This window comes from Mustela nigripes, chromosome 4, assembly GCF_022355385.1.
Source record: "Mustela nigripes isolate SB6536 chromosome 4, MUSNIG.SB6536, whole genome shotgun sequence".
Lineage (NCBI taxonomy): Eukaryota > Metazoa > Chordata > Mammalia > Carnivora > Mustelidae > Mustela > Mustela nigripes.
The window spans coordinates 36,870,478-36,884,486 of record NC_081560.1 but is presented as its reverse complement, the minus strand read 5'-3'; the positions used below and the strand labels follow the sequence as shown (position 1 = coordinate 36,884,486).

General features: G+C 43.4%; 2 protein-coding genes across 7 annotated transcripts in view; one reads left to right on the top strand and one right to left on the bottom strand.

Annotated features, from left to right (window-relative positions):
* DOCK4 (dedicator of cytokinesis 4) overlaps window positions 1-11,543 on the bottom strand; it is a 431,767-nt gene extending 420,224 nt beyond the window's left edge. For all 3 annotated transcript variants that reach the window (XM_059396554.1, XM_059396556.1, XM_059396555.1), the window contains exon 1: window positions 11,153-11,543. In XM_059396554.1, coding sequence (XP_059252537.1) covers window positions 11,153-11,189 — 37 coding nt within the window. In that variant the 5' untranslated portion in view covers window positions 11,190-11,543. The remainder of the gene's footprint in view (window positions 1-11,152) is intronic.
* Window positions 11,544-11,674: 131 nt separating this feature from the next.
* Window positions 11,675-14,009, top strand: part of ZNF277 (zinc finger protein 277) — a 104,160-nt gene continuing 101,825 nt past the window's right edge. The window contains exon 1 of one of the 4 annotated variants that reach the window (XM_059396550.1): window positions 11,675-11,872. In XM_059396550.1, the coding sequence (XP_059252533.1) occupies window positions 11,782-11,872 (91 nt within the window). In that variant the 5' untranslated portion in view covers window positions 11,675-11,781. The remainder of the gene's footprint in view (window positions 11,873-14,009) is intronic. The other 3 variants (XM_059396551.1, XM_059396553.1, XM_059396552.1) reach the window with 3 other exon arrangements.

The window sequence follows — 14,009 nt, the reverse complement described above, 5'->3', positions numbered from 1 at the left end:
GACACTCCCTCCACAGGGCTGTTTCCTCAGGCTCACAAGTGAATAATACCAACATCCCAAGTCCTTATCTGCACTTGAAAACTTGAGGGGAAATAACTGTCTTAACCTTCACACTGATTTCTCTGTTTATGCATTGCCTTACTGAATTTTTTTTTTTGGGGGGGGGGACCTTACTGAATTTTTAAAAAATTGATCACACGTACTTTGAATAAATGTATAAATTAAGTGAGATTAAAAATATGATACATGTCTCAATTTATTACTTGTTCATGGATCCAGATCTATACCTCCTTATATGTTCCACCAAGCTAGCACACTGCCTTATACCTAGCAGACATTCTCAATAAATAATCATCCAATAAGTCATCAATGAGTCACAGGATACTCCTTTATAGTTACCACTAAGGAAAACAAAATAGGTAGCAAGTGAATTCTTAGAGGGATGTACTACCAGCTAACAGGAAAAACATATTTAAGGATAGAAAATAGGAGGAGGGGGAATTTCCCCAAATATTGCTTTATTCACCTCAGGGAGCTGGCATTCGACATCCAAGCCAGCCCATCTTTCTTTTTTTTCTTTCTTTCTTTCAAGATTTTATTCGTTTGTTTGAGAGAGAGGGACAGAGAGAGCACAAGCAAGGGGAAAGGCAGAGGGAGAAGCAGACTCCCTCCCAAGCTGGGAACCTCACAAGGGGCTTGATCCCAGGACCTGGTGGAGATCATGACCTGAGCAAAGGCAGATGCTTAACCATCTGAGCCACCCAGGCCTTTCAAAAACAAAGGATACCAAAATGATGTCTCCAACCAAATTTCCGTATAACAAACGGCATCTACCTGTTCAAATGCTAGCCTCAATAGTCAGACCTATCACCTCAGGTTCTTTATAAGTAATTACAACAGGAAGAAAAGAAGCATCTCAAGATCCTACTTCTCCAGATGCTTTCTAGTTGGAAGCTTTGCTGGCAACCAAAGTGGTTTGATCCCTTAAGACAATGGAAGCACCTTTGCAAAACTGCCATTATTCAAATAAACATAAGCCCAGAGCAGATAATCATCATCAACAGTCTGACTCAGCTAACTCCATGCTTCTGTGGGTGGGCTAGGGGGCTCAGACTTCAGCCAGGATAAGGATCTACACTGACTACATCTGTCATACTGAGGTCCAGGATTCAGCTTCTATTCCCTTTGTCCCTGTTCGTAGTACCCAAAACTGTTTAGATCCATTGTGTTAGCTCAGGCTGCCATAACAAAACACTATAGATGAGGTGGTTTAAATGACAGAAACTTATTTTCACAATGTTCTGGGGGCTAGGAGTGTAAGAACAGGGCCGGCAGGATCAGTTTCTGGCCAGAGACCTCTCCCTGGCTGGTGGTTGGCTGCGCCTCACTGTGTCCTCAAACACTAAGACCTGCATGTGCACGGAGAGCAAGCAAACTCTCTAGGGTTTCTTCTTAAGAGAAGGCTAATCCTATCCAATCAGGGCCCTACCTTTGTGCCCTTGTTTTTGTTACTTCTTACCTCTTTACTCCAATTATAGCCTTGCTGGGGGTAGGAGCTTCCATATGAATTTGAGTGGTGGGGATACATAAACATTCAGTCTGTAACATCCATGAATAAGAAATTATTCCCGATTGCTAACTAAAACCTTTTTGACTGGTTGACTCTGTGGATGAATTTCTCTTGCATAAATGATCCCAGGGCCCACTGAGTTCACAGAACATGGGAAAGCGAGCAGTGACACCTACATTCAAAGTTCTCTAAATGAATACCTCATGGAGAGAACAGCATTTTTATCTTAGGTGAGTTCGTCTGAAGCTCTTTTTCAAAGAAGGATTAGGGCTCTTTTTCAAAGAGTTCTACTTCAAGGTCATCTGAAAGCACAAATTCACTGGGGCTGAGGAAGCATGAACAGGGCAGAGCCATCACAATAATCAAGACGGTACACCAAGGAAGCCACTTTGAAACTCTGGAACAGATTACTTCCTAGACATAAATGACAAAGTAAATTCAGGCATTTCAGACTCCGCTTCCATCAGTCTAACCCCTAATCCTGGTCAGCTTATAGAAGAGAATAGATCATTATTTCTAATTGTAAAAGAAATGCAAGTTAATTTGGAAACTATTAAAAGTACGAAGGCAAAACAAACCACCATTTCTCAACCAAAACAATTGGTTATAATAACACAGCAACTTTTGTAATTTTGTATCCCCATTCTTCACTTAAGCACTTTCCCATTTCAACATTCATCACTGTATTTTTAACATAAGTTATACCTACTGTTCTAACATGGAGCCAAGAATGCAAATATTTGGTTGTCTGAATCAATTTCTATAAATTACAGCTAGGAGTATTCAGCGAAAATTAATACAAATACAATTCTCTTTAAAAAAAAAAAAAGGCAAATTGAAGAAACAACAAACTTTCTATGTGTGTAATTTTGTAAGAATACCTCTATCTTTTGTTAGTGTTTATTATCCAGATTTCTGGAGAAAAATCTCAACAATTTCTTCTATCTTCATTCATTCTATAACCACCCATTCATGTTTGAATTTTCATGTTTCTTTGAGAGCCTAGGTAACCTCTTAGGCTTGCCATCATGGAAGCTCTACCACCAACAGACTCTTCAACCAACTTTGGACACTTCAGGAGAATTACCAATAGGCTCCCTCCTCTCCCCAGGACCCAGGTGAGGGCCATTTTCGGTTGCCTCACATACACACATGCCCATGTTACTGAACATGTTTACCTACACAGTGACAAACAAGATACTTTATTCTGGAGAAAAGAAAAAGAAATAGAACCCAATCTCTACATTTCTGCTTAAAGATTTCAAGAAGACATTTTGAGGTTAATGTCCAACTAATACTTATAAAAATAAATAAATTACTTGGTTTATGAAAATGATTCACAACTTGGCGGAGGAATGGTTATCCAATTCATCAAGAGAAAGACTTGCTAACTTCATATCCAGAAAAAACCCCACCAGCCTCCTCTTCCTGGCACACCCACCTCGGACATGAATAGGGGTGGGTAATACACATATGTACTTGCAATTTCCAACAGCCTCCCTATGTGAATGTCTTGCTTTCCCTTCTTCCTCCCCAGCTGAGAAAGTCATGTTTTCGTTTATTACTGACACATGCCTGTTTCCAGATTTAGTAGCTTTCCTTCTTTTTAGGGACACAAATGTGACCACTGGTTCTGAAACTCCCTGCAGTGCTTTGAACATGGCTGAAAATAAAAGTATGTACTGATTCCCCCTTACAGGCCTTCCTTCAAAATCTGGTTGATGTGCACAGCTCTGAGCCAAGTTCCCAGCTATAAGCCCTCACGTTCCATATGCCATGGTTTTTGGCAATGCAGGTGACTCATCTTTTATCCCACTACTCATCGCCAAGAGACTGCAGGCGAAACTACAATACCCAACATGCTTTGTTACTACAGCTCTTCAAGAGCACCCAGGAAATAGCTTTTCTTATAGAGACCCCAGTATACTTCTCAAAGACAGAGTGGCATCTTCCATAGACTCCTTGCTACCCACCCCCCCGACCCCCTTCCCATCCCAGTTGTTTCTGGAAATGGTTATCTCTCAATGGAAATATAAAGATGAGGTGGAAAGAGAAGGCCCATAGATGCCTCACGCAGGAAAGGAAACACTCCAAGTTGAAAGTACTAACCTGACCTCTAAGCTGGTGACAGGGAGAGATGATATCCTTCTGCCCAGGTCACTGAAGCTGTTCTTCTTAATGACGGAAAGCAGAAAGAAACCACCAATGGGTTTCCTTAATCCAATTCCACCTGCCTTGGGAAAATTACTCCCAAACTGCGGCAACAGGCCTTATGTCAGACTTGATTTTTAATATTATCAATGTTTGCCTCTTTATGTGCATTTATGGATATTTCAGTGGGAAGTTATGACAGTCTACATTAGGGGAAGGGAGCCCAATGCCATCTTAAGCTGGAATCCCTTACTTCAAATGACATAATTTTCAGGAGGGCAGTAGTATAACTTAATGAAGTCTAAAGTTGACCTTGTGGTTCCTAAGAGGTATTATCTATTTAACAAACACACACACACACACACACACACACACACACATAAAATCTGTATGTACTAATACCCTGCTTTGGATATCTGAGGGTTTTCCCATTTTTAGATATGTGTATGCACTTATATGCTGTCTGAGGGATGTATAAATCTTGCTTATTAAAATATTTGTTCATTCTGTTTTTCAACATCCTGTTGGTGAAATCTCACAAACATGCACAATCTGGCATGAGATACTTGCTTGGGAGAGAACTGGCACAGAAATAGAGGCAACTGATGCCTTAGCCAGGCAAGGCACTAATGGGAAGCAAGAAAAGACCATAAAAATTTAGTTTACTACCTATTCTACCTGGACAGGTAATATTCCTTCCTTTAGAGTACCCTGTTCCATATTAATAAAGTGCTCCAAGACGACTGCTCTTTAGAAATTTACGGCCTGTCACTTTAAAATTTAGAGTGAGCAAGCAGACTACGTAATCAAAGTCAATACAATGAATAAAGTCTTATCTGGGTCAACCACTTCAATCATCACACATAAACCAAAAATCTCTGTAACCACACTCTCTTCTCGAAAGCCTCCCTCCTTTGCTCCTGGCTGACTACCTACCAGCTAGGCCACCTGAACATTTGACAGGTATGGTAAAATCAAGGTGGCCAAAGGAAACTCCACCTTACACCATAAACCTGCCACGCCTACAAAAATGTCTCATATGTTTTACCCATTGTTGTAGCCAGAAACCAGAGAAACACCCTAAACGTCTTCCTTTCCCAAACTCCTCATATCCAATCACGAAGCCTTGTTGCTTCCCATCTGCTAACCATCTCAGATCCGTCCGGATTTTACCATACAAGGTTTGCTAACCTGGTTCCAGCACTCTCCCAAGTCATCTACTGCAAGAATCTCTCTTTTCTCATTTTTTTTTTTTAAGATTTTATTTATTCATTTGAGAGAGAGACACAGAGAGAGAGCATGAGCGAGGAGAAGGTCAGAGGGAGAAGCAGACTCCCCATGGAGCTGGGAGCCCGATGCGGGACTCGATCCCGGGACTCCGGGATCATGACCTGAGCCGAAGGCAGTCGTCCAACCAACTGAGCCACCTAGGCGTCCCTCTCTTTTCTCATTTTTAAGCCACCCCCCCTCCTCCACAAGCAAGAATATGTGTGCTTTTAAGTTTCATACTGCTCATATTTCCAACAAAGCGAGTTTTTTAAAAAAGAATTTGCTGATAATCTCCATGTTGTAGCAGAAAGAATTATTCTCATCTGTGCATTAACTGCATCTTCTCTATATGCTGTACCTTCTACAGTTTCAAGTCATAGGCGAGGGGTGCCTGGGTGGCTCAGGGGTTTAAGAGGCAACTCTTGATTTCAGCTCAGGTCATGATCTCAGGATAGTAGGATCAAGCTCCATGTTGGGCTCTGTGCTGGGCATGAAGCCTGCTTAAGATTCTCTCCCCCTACACCCCTTGCCCCGTGTGCATGCTCTCTCTCTTAAAAAAAAAAAAGACAAATTAAGGCATCAAGGTGCCTTAAAAAAATAGTTATATAACCTGCATTGTTTCTTCCAATAATAATCAGCAAGCAACATGAGAAAAAGCAAAAAACGATGATGGGTGGTAATGCTATAACTGACAATATAGCTCAGTAGGTTTACTGTCTTTGTTCTTGTTACAGGGGCAGAGATCATCCTCAAAGGAAATCACATAGAAAACATCCAAAATTGGTCACTAAGTAGTGCATACCAATCCTTGTCAAAAAGATCCTAGTTGGAAGACTACACATGAACTTGAAGAGACAACTTATACAATGCATGTGATGACTTTAGATATTTGTTTTATCTATAATAAGAAATAGTACATAAAGAGACAGATTTTTACAACACTGAAGGAAAAAAGTTATGTATGGTTACTAAATTCTAAGTCAAAAATAAACACAAACATCTAACTGTTTAAAAAATCAAAACAAAAGGAAAAAAAAAAAAAAGTCACAAATGAACTTGACCAGAAACCCAAAAAAGTCTAAGTTCCAGTCCTTCCTTAGGAAGGACTTTTCAAACTGTGCTTTCAAAAGTACTTTTCAAACTGTGAGTCAGGATGCACTAAGAAGTCATTAGGTTGGGATGCCTGGGTTGCTCAGTTGGTTAAGCCGCTGCCTTCGGCTCAGGTCATGATTCCAGCGTCCTGGGATCGAGTCCCACATTGCGCTCCTTGCTCAGCGGGAGCCTGCTTCTGCGTCTGCCTCTGCCTGCCACTCTGTCTGCCTGTGCTTACTCTGACAAATAAATAAATAAAATCTTAAAAAAAAAAAAAAAGAAGTCATTAAAGTCAAGTTAACATAAACTTTTTTTTATGATAAAGAATAGAAGATCACACAGAATATGAGCACATATTGTTGTATTCTTATGCGTGTGGGCTGGTGCTGATGGTATTTGTGTATACACATCAAATGAGGAAAGTAAATGTATTTCCTATTATGAATGATATTATGGATTAATTGGATAAATCTATTTCCTATTCAATATATTTCCTAGCCAAGATTAAAAGTCACTGACGTTAAGTCACTTAATCTCTTATGAAGTTGCTTCTTCATCCCTTAGATGGAACTTAACATTCTATTTCAGAGAGTATACCCAAATAAAATAACTTCACAGTATTTTCTTCAGCTATAAAACATTGTATTAATATGTTACAGTTACAGCATTTTGGTCGGGATTCTTTAGAGTGTAATGTTTCCCTGCCATGTATGCTCACAGCACGAAGTCATTATGCTAGAAATTTGGACATCCTGAATCAAAGATAATTCTGAAAATGTAGTCTCCAAAAGAGTAAAGCTGGAGATAGGAAAGCCTAATGTTTCTCAAAATTTGTAAATCTCCTTCACAGGAAACCAACCACACTGCCTCCAGGAAAAAATGACAAAACAAACAAACAAAAAACAACACTAAAGAGGAAGGGTAGTATCTCTGGGTTTCTAGTGCCCCGTGAAAGAATCCTCCTCCCTTAGGAGAATGGCCAAAAGAGGGAAACACGTTTAGAGGCTATTCCCCTAAGAGAGGGACTCAAGAATATCAGCTGCCATTCTGCACAGCCCTTCAGTGGCACTTTTTTTTTCCCCCAAAGATTTTATTTATTTATTTGACAGAGAAAGAGAGATCAAAAGTAGGCAGAGAGGCAGGCAGAGACAGAGAGGGGGAAGCAGGCTCCCTGCTGAGCAGAGAGCCCAACCCCAAGACCCTGAAACAATGACCTGAGCAGAAGGCTTAACCCAATGGGCCACCCAGGTGCTCTGCTTCAGTGATGCTTTGCCTGGAGATATAAATCACTCCTCTTTGCTTCCCATTTAAAGTGAAGAATGCTGTGCCAGGCTCTAAGTGCCACAAATAATTTCACGCAGCACATCACTATTTAGCTATACATGTTATCTGGACACATGATACCGCAAATAGGAAACATTTCAAGAAACTAGTAGCTAAAAAACTGAAAAACAGGTAAGAGGACAGACACACTCACTCATAACTCTCCCACACAAGCTACCATTAAAGCACACTTTTTCAAAGAAAAGATATCCTAAAGATCTGTAGAATACAGGAAGGCTCGTGAATTTTTTGCACTGACCTATCCAGTATATAATCTCCCTCTAAGCTCACACATGTTAAACATCTGGCTGGGGTTGAGAGGCACACAGTTTGCAGCCCAGTAAGGCGCTCTGGCTCACCTGGGAAACCTGTGCATACATGGATACTGAACAAATGAATACAGAAATGTATCTTCAATGGTCATAATGTAACTTTCCCTGTGACTAATTCCCATCCCTTTGAGGGAGGGAAGGGAGGTATGACTGATGAGGGCATGCAGGAAGCAGATAGTGATCCTAAGGAAATTTGCAAGGGGGGTGTCTATCAAGAATGCTTTTGTCACTGCCCAAGGAGCTCCTCCTAGAGAAAGAGAATCAAACAGATTGAAATGAGTAACTATCACCTGGGTTCTGGCAGCCTGCCAAGTAGCTTTTGCTTACCTTTGATATTAGTTAAAAAACCATGTGGTATGGTCACAACAAAAGTGTCTTTCCTATAACAATCTCTACACCATGGAGGTATTTTTCTAACCAAAGGACGCAATTGTTTGGAAGAGCTCTCAAGAATTAATACTGGGAAGGACTTTGGATATTATTTGTCCAAAAGGCAGGCACTCAGAAAGGTTAAATGACTTACCTAAGGTCACACTGCTGGCAGCAGTGTCTAGCCTACGACCAAGAGCTAACCAGAATTTCCCAAGATAAAATATGTCTATCATTGTGCCTAGTAATATAGTTTTAAAGAGACAAGTTCCCCTATCCCTCAGGACTATAGCTTTATCACTATACCTTCTAATTCTCTAGAATCAGAACACTTAGGTCTATAAGTATACATTATTTTAAGACCACCCATCAATTGGATCAAGAATGCCCATATGTCAGGTTTGAAAAGGAATTTCTATCTGATACATCTTACTATAGGTATGAAATTTAATTTTCTCCATATTAACAATGTTGTTTGAAACTAAAACAGAAATATATAAAGACATATAATTATCTCATATATAATTGATGATGGCTAAGAAGTATCATTGGAAAAATATACAATGTGCAGTAAAACTTCAGTTATTACAAGTTACAAAGACTAATTTATTTCAAAGAATGAGGAACTGAATTACTACTACACCTGATAACAACCAAACATTTTTGCCCGTAAAATATCTCTTCCTTAGTATTTATAAGAACTAGATGAGAAAAGCACATGTATTTTTTTTTAAACCAAGGTTAAAAAAAAAAAAAAAACTTGCAGCATAGATAGCTGCAAATAGTGCTCTCCATGGTGAGAAATAAAGTCTACACTTAAGTATCCTAGCAAAATTTTCACCACAGACACACGCACACACACATACACAAAATGCACACGCCTAACAGATGGATTCTAAAGAACAGCTAAGCATTTCATAAGCCAAATGCTCAAAAATTAATGATAAAAGATTAACATTCCTGTATGTGTGATACTGTATAAATGAGCAGACCCCTCTCTATCCTCACCTTCAACTCAACCTCCTTTTCCCAACGCTGTGCTTACCCTTCCATCTCCATCTCCCCCTTCTCTGCAAACAAATCACAACCACCCAAAAGCAAGGTGTCTGCTGCAGCCCAAAACACTTGACCGATAATATCCGGTTTGCCATTCCAGGAAATCCCAGAGTGTGTTTTAAGCCTCTGCCCAAGGCTTATAAAGAAAGGAGAGAGAAAAACTAATCAATACCAGCACCCAGCTGTGACTTGGCACGTAAAGAAATCAAGAAAATAAATCCCATCCATAATCTGTATAATTTAACACTTGGAAGAAAGCAACATCTGGGATCGACTCCAAGCGGGACAGTGTTGCTGGATGGATCTGTGCTTCCTGCACTGAGTGTTAAACCCAGTGAGTGACAAGGGGGACACTCCAGTCCCTCACCATTTCAGCAAAGGCAGTATCTTTTCCTAGCAAGGGTTAATCTACCCAAAAAGGGAGTGGGAGTAGGGGACAGAAGGAAAATTATAACCACCAACATCTACTCTTTGACAGTACAGTGCCTGGCAAAGGTTCCTCTCCCCACTTTGAAGAGAGGGAAAACTGGAACCCCTTTCCAAAGGTGGGTCTAGGACAAACTATTGTCTTGCTGAACGGCCACAGTCAGAATGAAAGCTAATGAAAATACAGGAATGACTTTGTTTAATCATACAGTCCTTTCAGTGGACTCCAAAGTCCTATCCCTATGGGAAGTTTAAAAAAAAAAAAAAAAATCCCCTATGACTACGATTCCCTGGAAAGGTTTGCCAAATTTTTTTAATTACAGGAAAATTAATTTAGAACATAAGCAGATACCTACACATTGTCTAAATCACTAGCTCTGTACCCAAATTAAAAAAAAAAAGTACAGCAATCAGCAGGACGGGGCATTATAGGAAATAAAGATTGTTAGTAAAACCCAAAACGCTTCCAGCCTGTTAAACCTTCTGAGAGGTTATAATTGCATTTGGCCGCTGCAGGCTTGTCAGAAAGCCTGGCTTCTTAATAGCCACAACCCTAAAAGGACTAACTGTCAAGGGGAGACCCAGCTGAAATCAAACAACAAAAACGGGAACTGTAATCAGCCTGAAATGGGAGGAGGGAAAGGAAGGGAGACTCCTGTATTCATCAGTCAACATTAATGTCCTTTGTTGTTCACCTTTGCACAGAACCGCCAGCGCTACCCTGTTCCTTTTCTTCCGAACGCCAGTGTCAGAGTAGTCCTTTCCTAAAATCTGTCTCCTCGCCTCGAAGACCCAGGCTTTCCGATTTCCCCCTCCCCATTATCACTCCACAGCTGTCCTCCACCAACCCCCAACGCGCTTACCCCGGCCGAGAGGGTGGCCAGAAGTAAAAACACTGCTGAAATACCCGTTCCCCTCCAAAGACCAAAGAGGCGCAGATGTTGAAATTTACCAATCCCCCAGCCCCTCAACACTCGCACCCCAGGAACCCGGGATAGGAGGAAGGAAGGAAGCTGGGGTCGGGCTCGGTCTGTCAGAACGGCTCTTTTGAGGACGGTGCCACATTCCGCACTCTGAGAATATGGAGCCGAAGAAAAGGCTTTGCGCCTCCCTTCTGTTTTGGGGGTGTTCTCTATGCGCAGTAGTTGTTGTCTCCCTCTCCACCCCGGGGAATCGTTGCATCCCATTGCCCTCTCCGGGGAAGAAGGGGAACGAGGGAGAGGAGCGCCGTTCGCTCTCCTCTTCCAACTTGACTCACACACGCCCCGTCGCCACTTCAAACTCCGCAGGCAGAGCCCGCAGCGGGAGGGCTGGCCGCGCGCTCCTCCAGCCGTCCCGGCGCTCCGGGAGCCGGTGCGGGAAGCGCCGACGGGGCGGTGAGGGGCGAGACCCCGGCGCACACCCCTCTGCCCGGAGCTGGCTCGGCAAAGCCCCAAACCCGCAGCGCGATGCCAGGATTAGGCATTTCCAGCCCCGCGGAGCCAGAGGGGCGCAGGGGCAAGGACGCGAAATGCGCACCCGCTCGGGCCAGAGAGGCATAAAAGTTCGCCCCGCGGAGACTCACCCACGCCGTATTTCTCGTGCTCCGTAGGTATCCACATGGCTAAAGGGGGGCCCGGGGTCTTTGGGCTTTGTAATCCCCGCGCCTTCTCCGGCTCACAACAATGCACAGTTCCCGAGTAGCGGCTGCAACGCTGGAACCCGGCGGCTCCGCGCGAGCTGTGGGCGCTGGGCAGGGTCTGCGCTGGAAGCTCCCGAACCCGGCGTTGACAACCGCGCAGCTAAGGCTGCGCCGCCCGCCGCTCTCCCGGCGGCGGCTGCTCACAGTCCTCCGACGCGCTCCCGGGAACCCGGCGGCACAGTCATTGTTCTGATTCACTGAACTAAGCTACAAGCCAGGATACTCTCCGGCGCACCCCCGCCCGCCAGCGCCTCTCCCAGCCCTCCCTGTCCCGGGGTCCCTGCAGCACGCTGGGAATTGTAGTTCTGGGCCTCGCCATCCCGGAAAGAGGCGTGGCATCAGCGGCTGGGGGCGGGGATTAGGCACCGCTCTCCACATCCTATTGGCCCAGGACGTGAAGGCGAGGAGAGGACCTGAAGGAAACCCTGCGTTGATGGGGAGTTCGCCTCCAGTCGCGTTTCCATTGGTTCCAGACCAGGCTGGCGGCCCTCCTTTTTCTCCTCTGCCGCGTAATGGCTGCCCCCGAGACCCAGGGGGCTGCTGCCGGAGGGGAGGAGGACTGTGAGGTCAACCACAGCAAAGTCGCGGGTGTCAGTTATGAGGGTGAGTACGGTGCCCCTGAAGTGTAAATGGTCTGTCTCCCTTTCTCTGCGATCAGGAGTGCAGCCGATCGCCAGGCAAGCCGCGGGAGCCTGCCTGCTCTAAAGCCACCTGGGCGCGAGGGGGCCACGGGCGGGGCCAGCCCGGCGGGGTGGGGTCCGAGGCGGCTCCCGGGTGGGAACGCTCTGGGGAGGAAAGAGAAAATGGAATAGAATGGCTTTCCGCGAAGCCGAGGAAGCTCCCTGAGCGTTTGTCTTCCGTGTGGAGCTCGCAGCTTCGCGCTCCGAGCCGGGTGGGTGTGTGTCCAGTCCTGTTCGCGCATGTGTGATTGTGACTCCTGGATCAGCAGCTCTCTCCCCTCCAGTACCCTGCCTCCGCCTCCGCCGGCCTCGGGCGATGTGTTTTATTTGGGTTTGCGAGGAGGATTTCCAGTTGCAGACCGGTCACTTCTCTCCACTCTACAAATTTGCTTAATTGCTGGCTGGAGCGGCCTCTGAAGGGAAATTGTGTTTCTCAACAGCCTCTCTGATCGCCCCAGGCCATCTCCAGGGTTGCCTGTGGACCCTGGCCGAGTCCTTAGAAATAGAGGAAAGGAAGTAGTATTTTGCACTCAGGGCTTCAGAGAAAATTTGAAGGTGGTTATGAAAATTATCGCAACTACTTTGGCTCTACGTGTCTTTTCAGTTGCCCTCTGGTCCGCTGTAGAGATCAAAAATCAAACTTGGGAGGCTGCCATGGCGGATTGTTTTGAGGATTCCGATCCGTATTCTTTTACCTTTAGTGCATCTGTTCCCGCCCACCTCCTTTCTTTTTTGGCTTGATGTGTAATTTAGTACAAGTTGTCTTTTTCTGTTGGACATGGTTTGGGGCTTAAAGGTTCTCTGTCCTTATTTGATATTTGGGGGGTTACTTTGGTTTTGTTTTCACGATTAAATTGACATATAGTCTTGAGTTTTTACTCAGCAGCACAGTGATAAAGTGCAATTTCTTCCCACTGCTCATCAGTGGAACTTCCTAGCTCTGAAATTATTTTAATACCTCTCCCAAAGCATTCTTTGATAGGCTCCCACTTTAAATAGTTATGCCTATGCCCTAAGCAGTTCATTTGGGGGCTTTTACCGAATGGTAAGATACTAGTAAGGTTTTCCAGATTCTCAAGGTTCCAGAGGTCTGGCTATCTGTTTAACATTTAAAGATGGAATCTTTGAAGAATTTATCTCACATATTAACTCATAAAAAATAAAATTGGGAATTTCTTTCAAAAACATTGTAGAACTTTTAAACATCTTCAGTTATTATAAAAATTTTCGTAATAGGGGTGCCTGGATAACTCAGTGGGTTAAGTCTCTGCCTTTGGATCAGGTCATGATCTCAGGGTTCTGGGATCCAGCCCCACATCGGGCTCTCTGCTCAGTGGGAAACCTGCTTCCCCCTCTCCCTCTGCCTGCCTCTCTACCTACTTGTGATCTCTGTCTGTCAAATAAATAGATCAAATCTTTTTTAAAAATTTCTTTTTCATAATAATATTTGAAGCCAGTGCCTTTGAGTTAAATGAAGGTTCCTCCACCACACAGTTCATTCCCAAAATAACAACTTTTAAAAGTTCATTGTGTGTTTTCTCACGTATTCCTACATGACAACATCTGTATTGTTTTAATTTTGAAAAATAAAAACGGATCATTGTTTGTAAGCTCAAAGATCTGCAGCCTCCTTTTTCCCAATGATCTATTATAGACACTCTTCCATGTCAGTGTATTTGTTGCTTCATTTTTCTAAGGACTGTGCCAGTCATTTTATTCCATAAAATGAATGTGCCATACTTTAACCATTCCTCTGTTAATGAACATGTAGTAGGTGTAGTGAATAACTTTATTTACATGTCCTTCTCCCTCTTGGTGTGTATTTCTTAAGGAATTTGCTGGGTCAAAGGTAACACAGGTTTAAAATTTTGAAAGATGTCAGATTTTCTCTTTGAAAGATGTCAGTATACACAACTATCAGTAATATATGAGTGTTCTTTTTCCCTGTGCTTACCAGTGTGAGGAAATCATTAATCAAGGACCAATGTTTAAATGACTGTTGGATTGAATTGAGTAAGCGCTATAAAGCATAATTTTATGTTCCAGTTTGTTTTCAAACT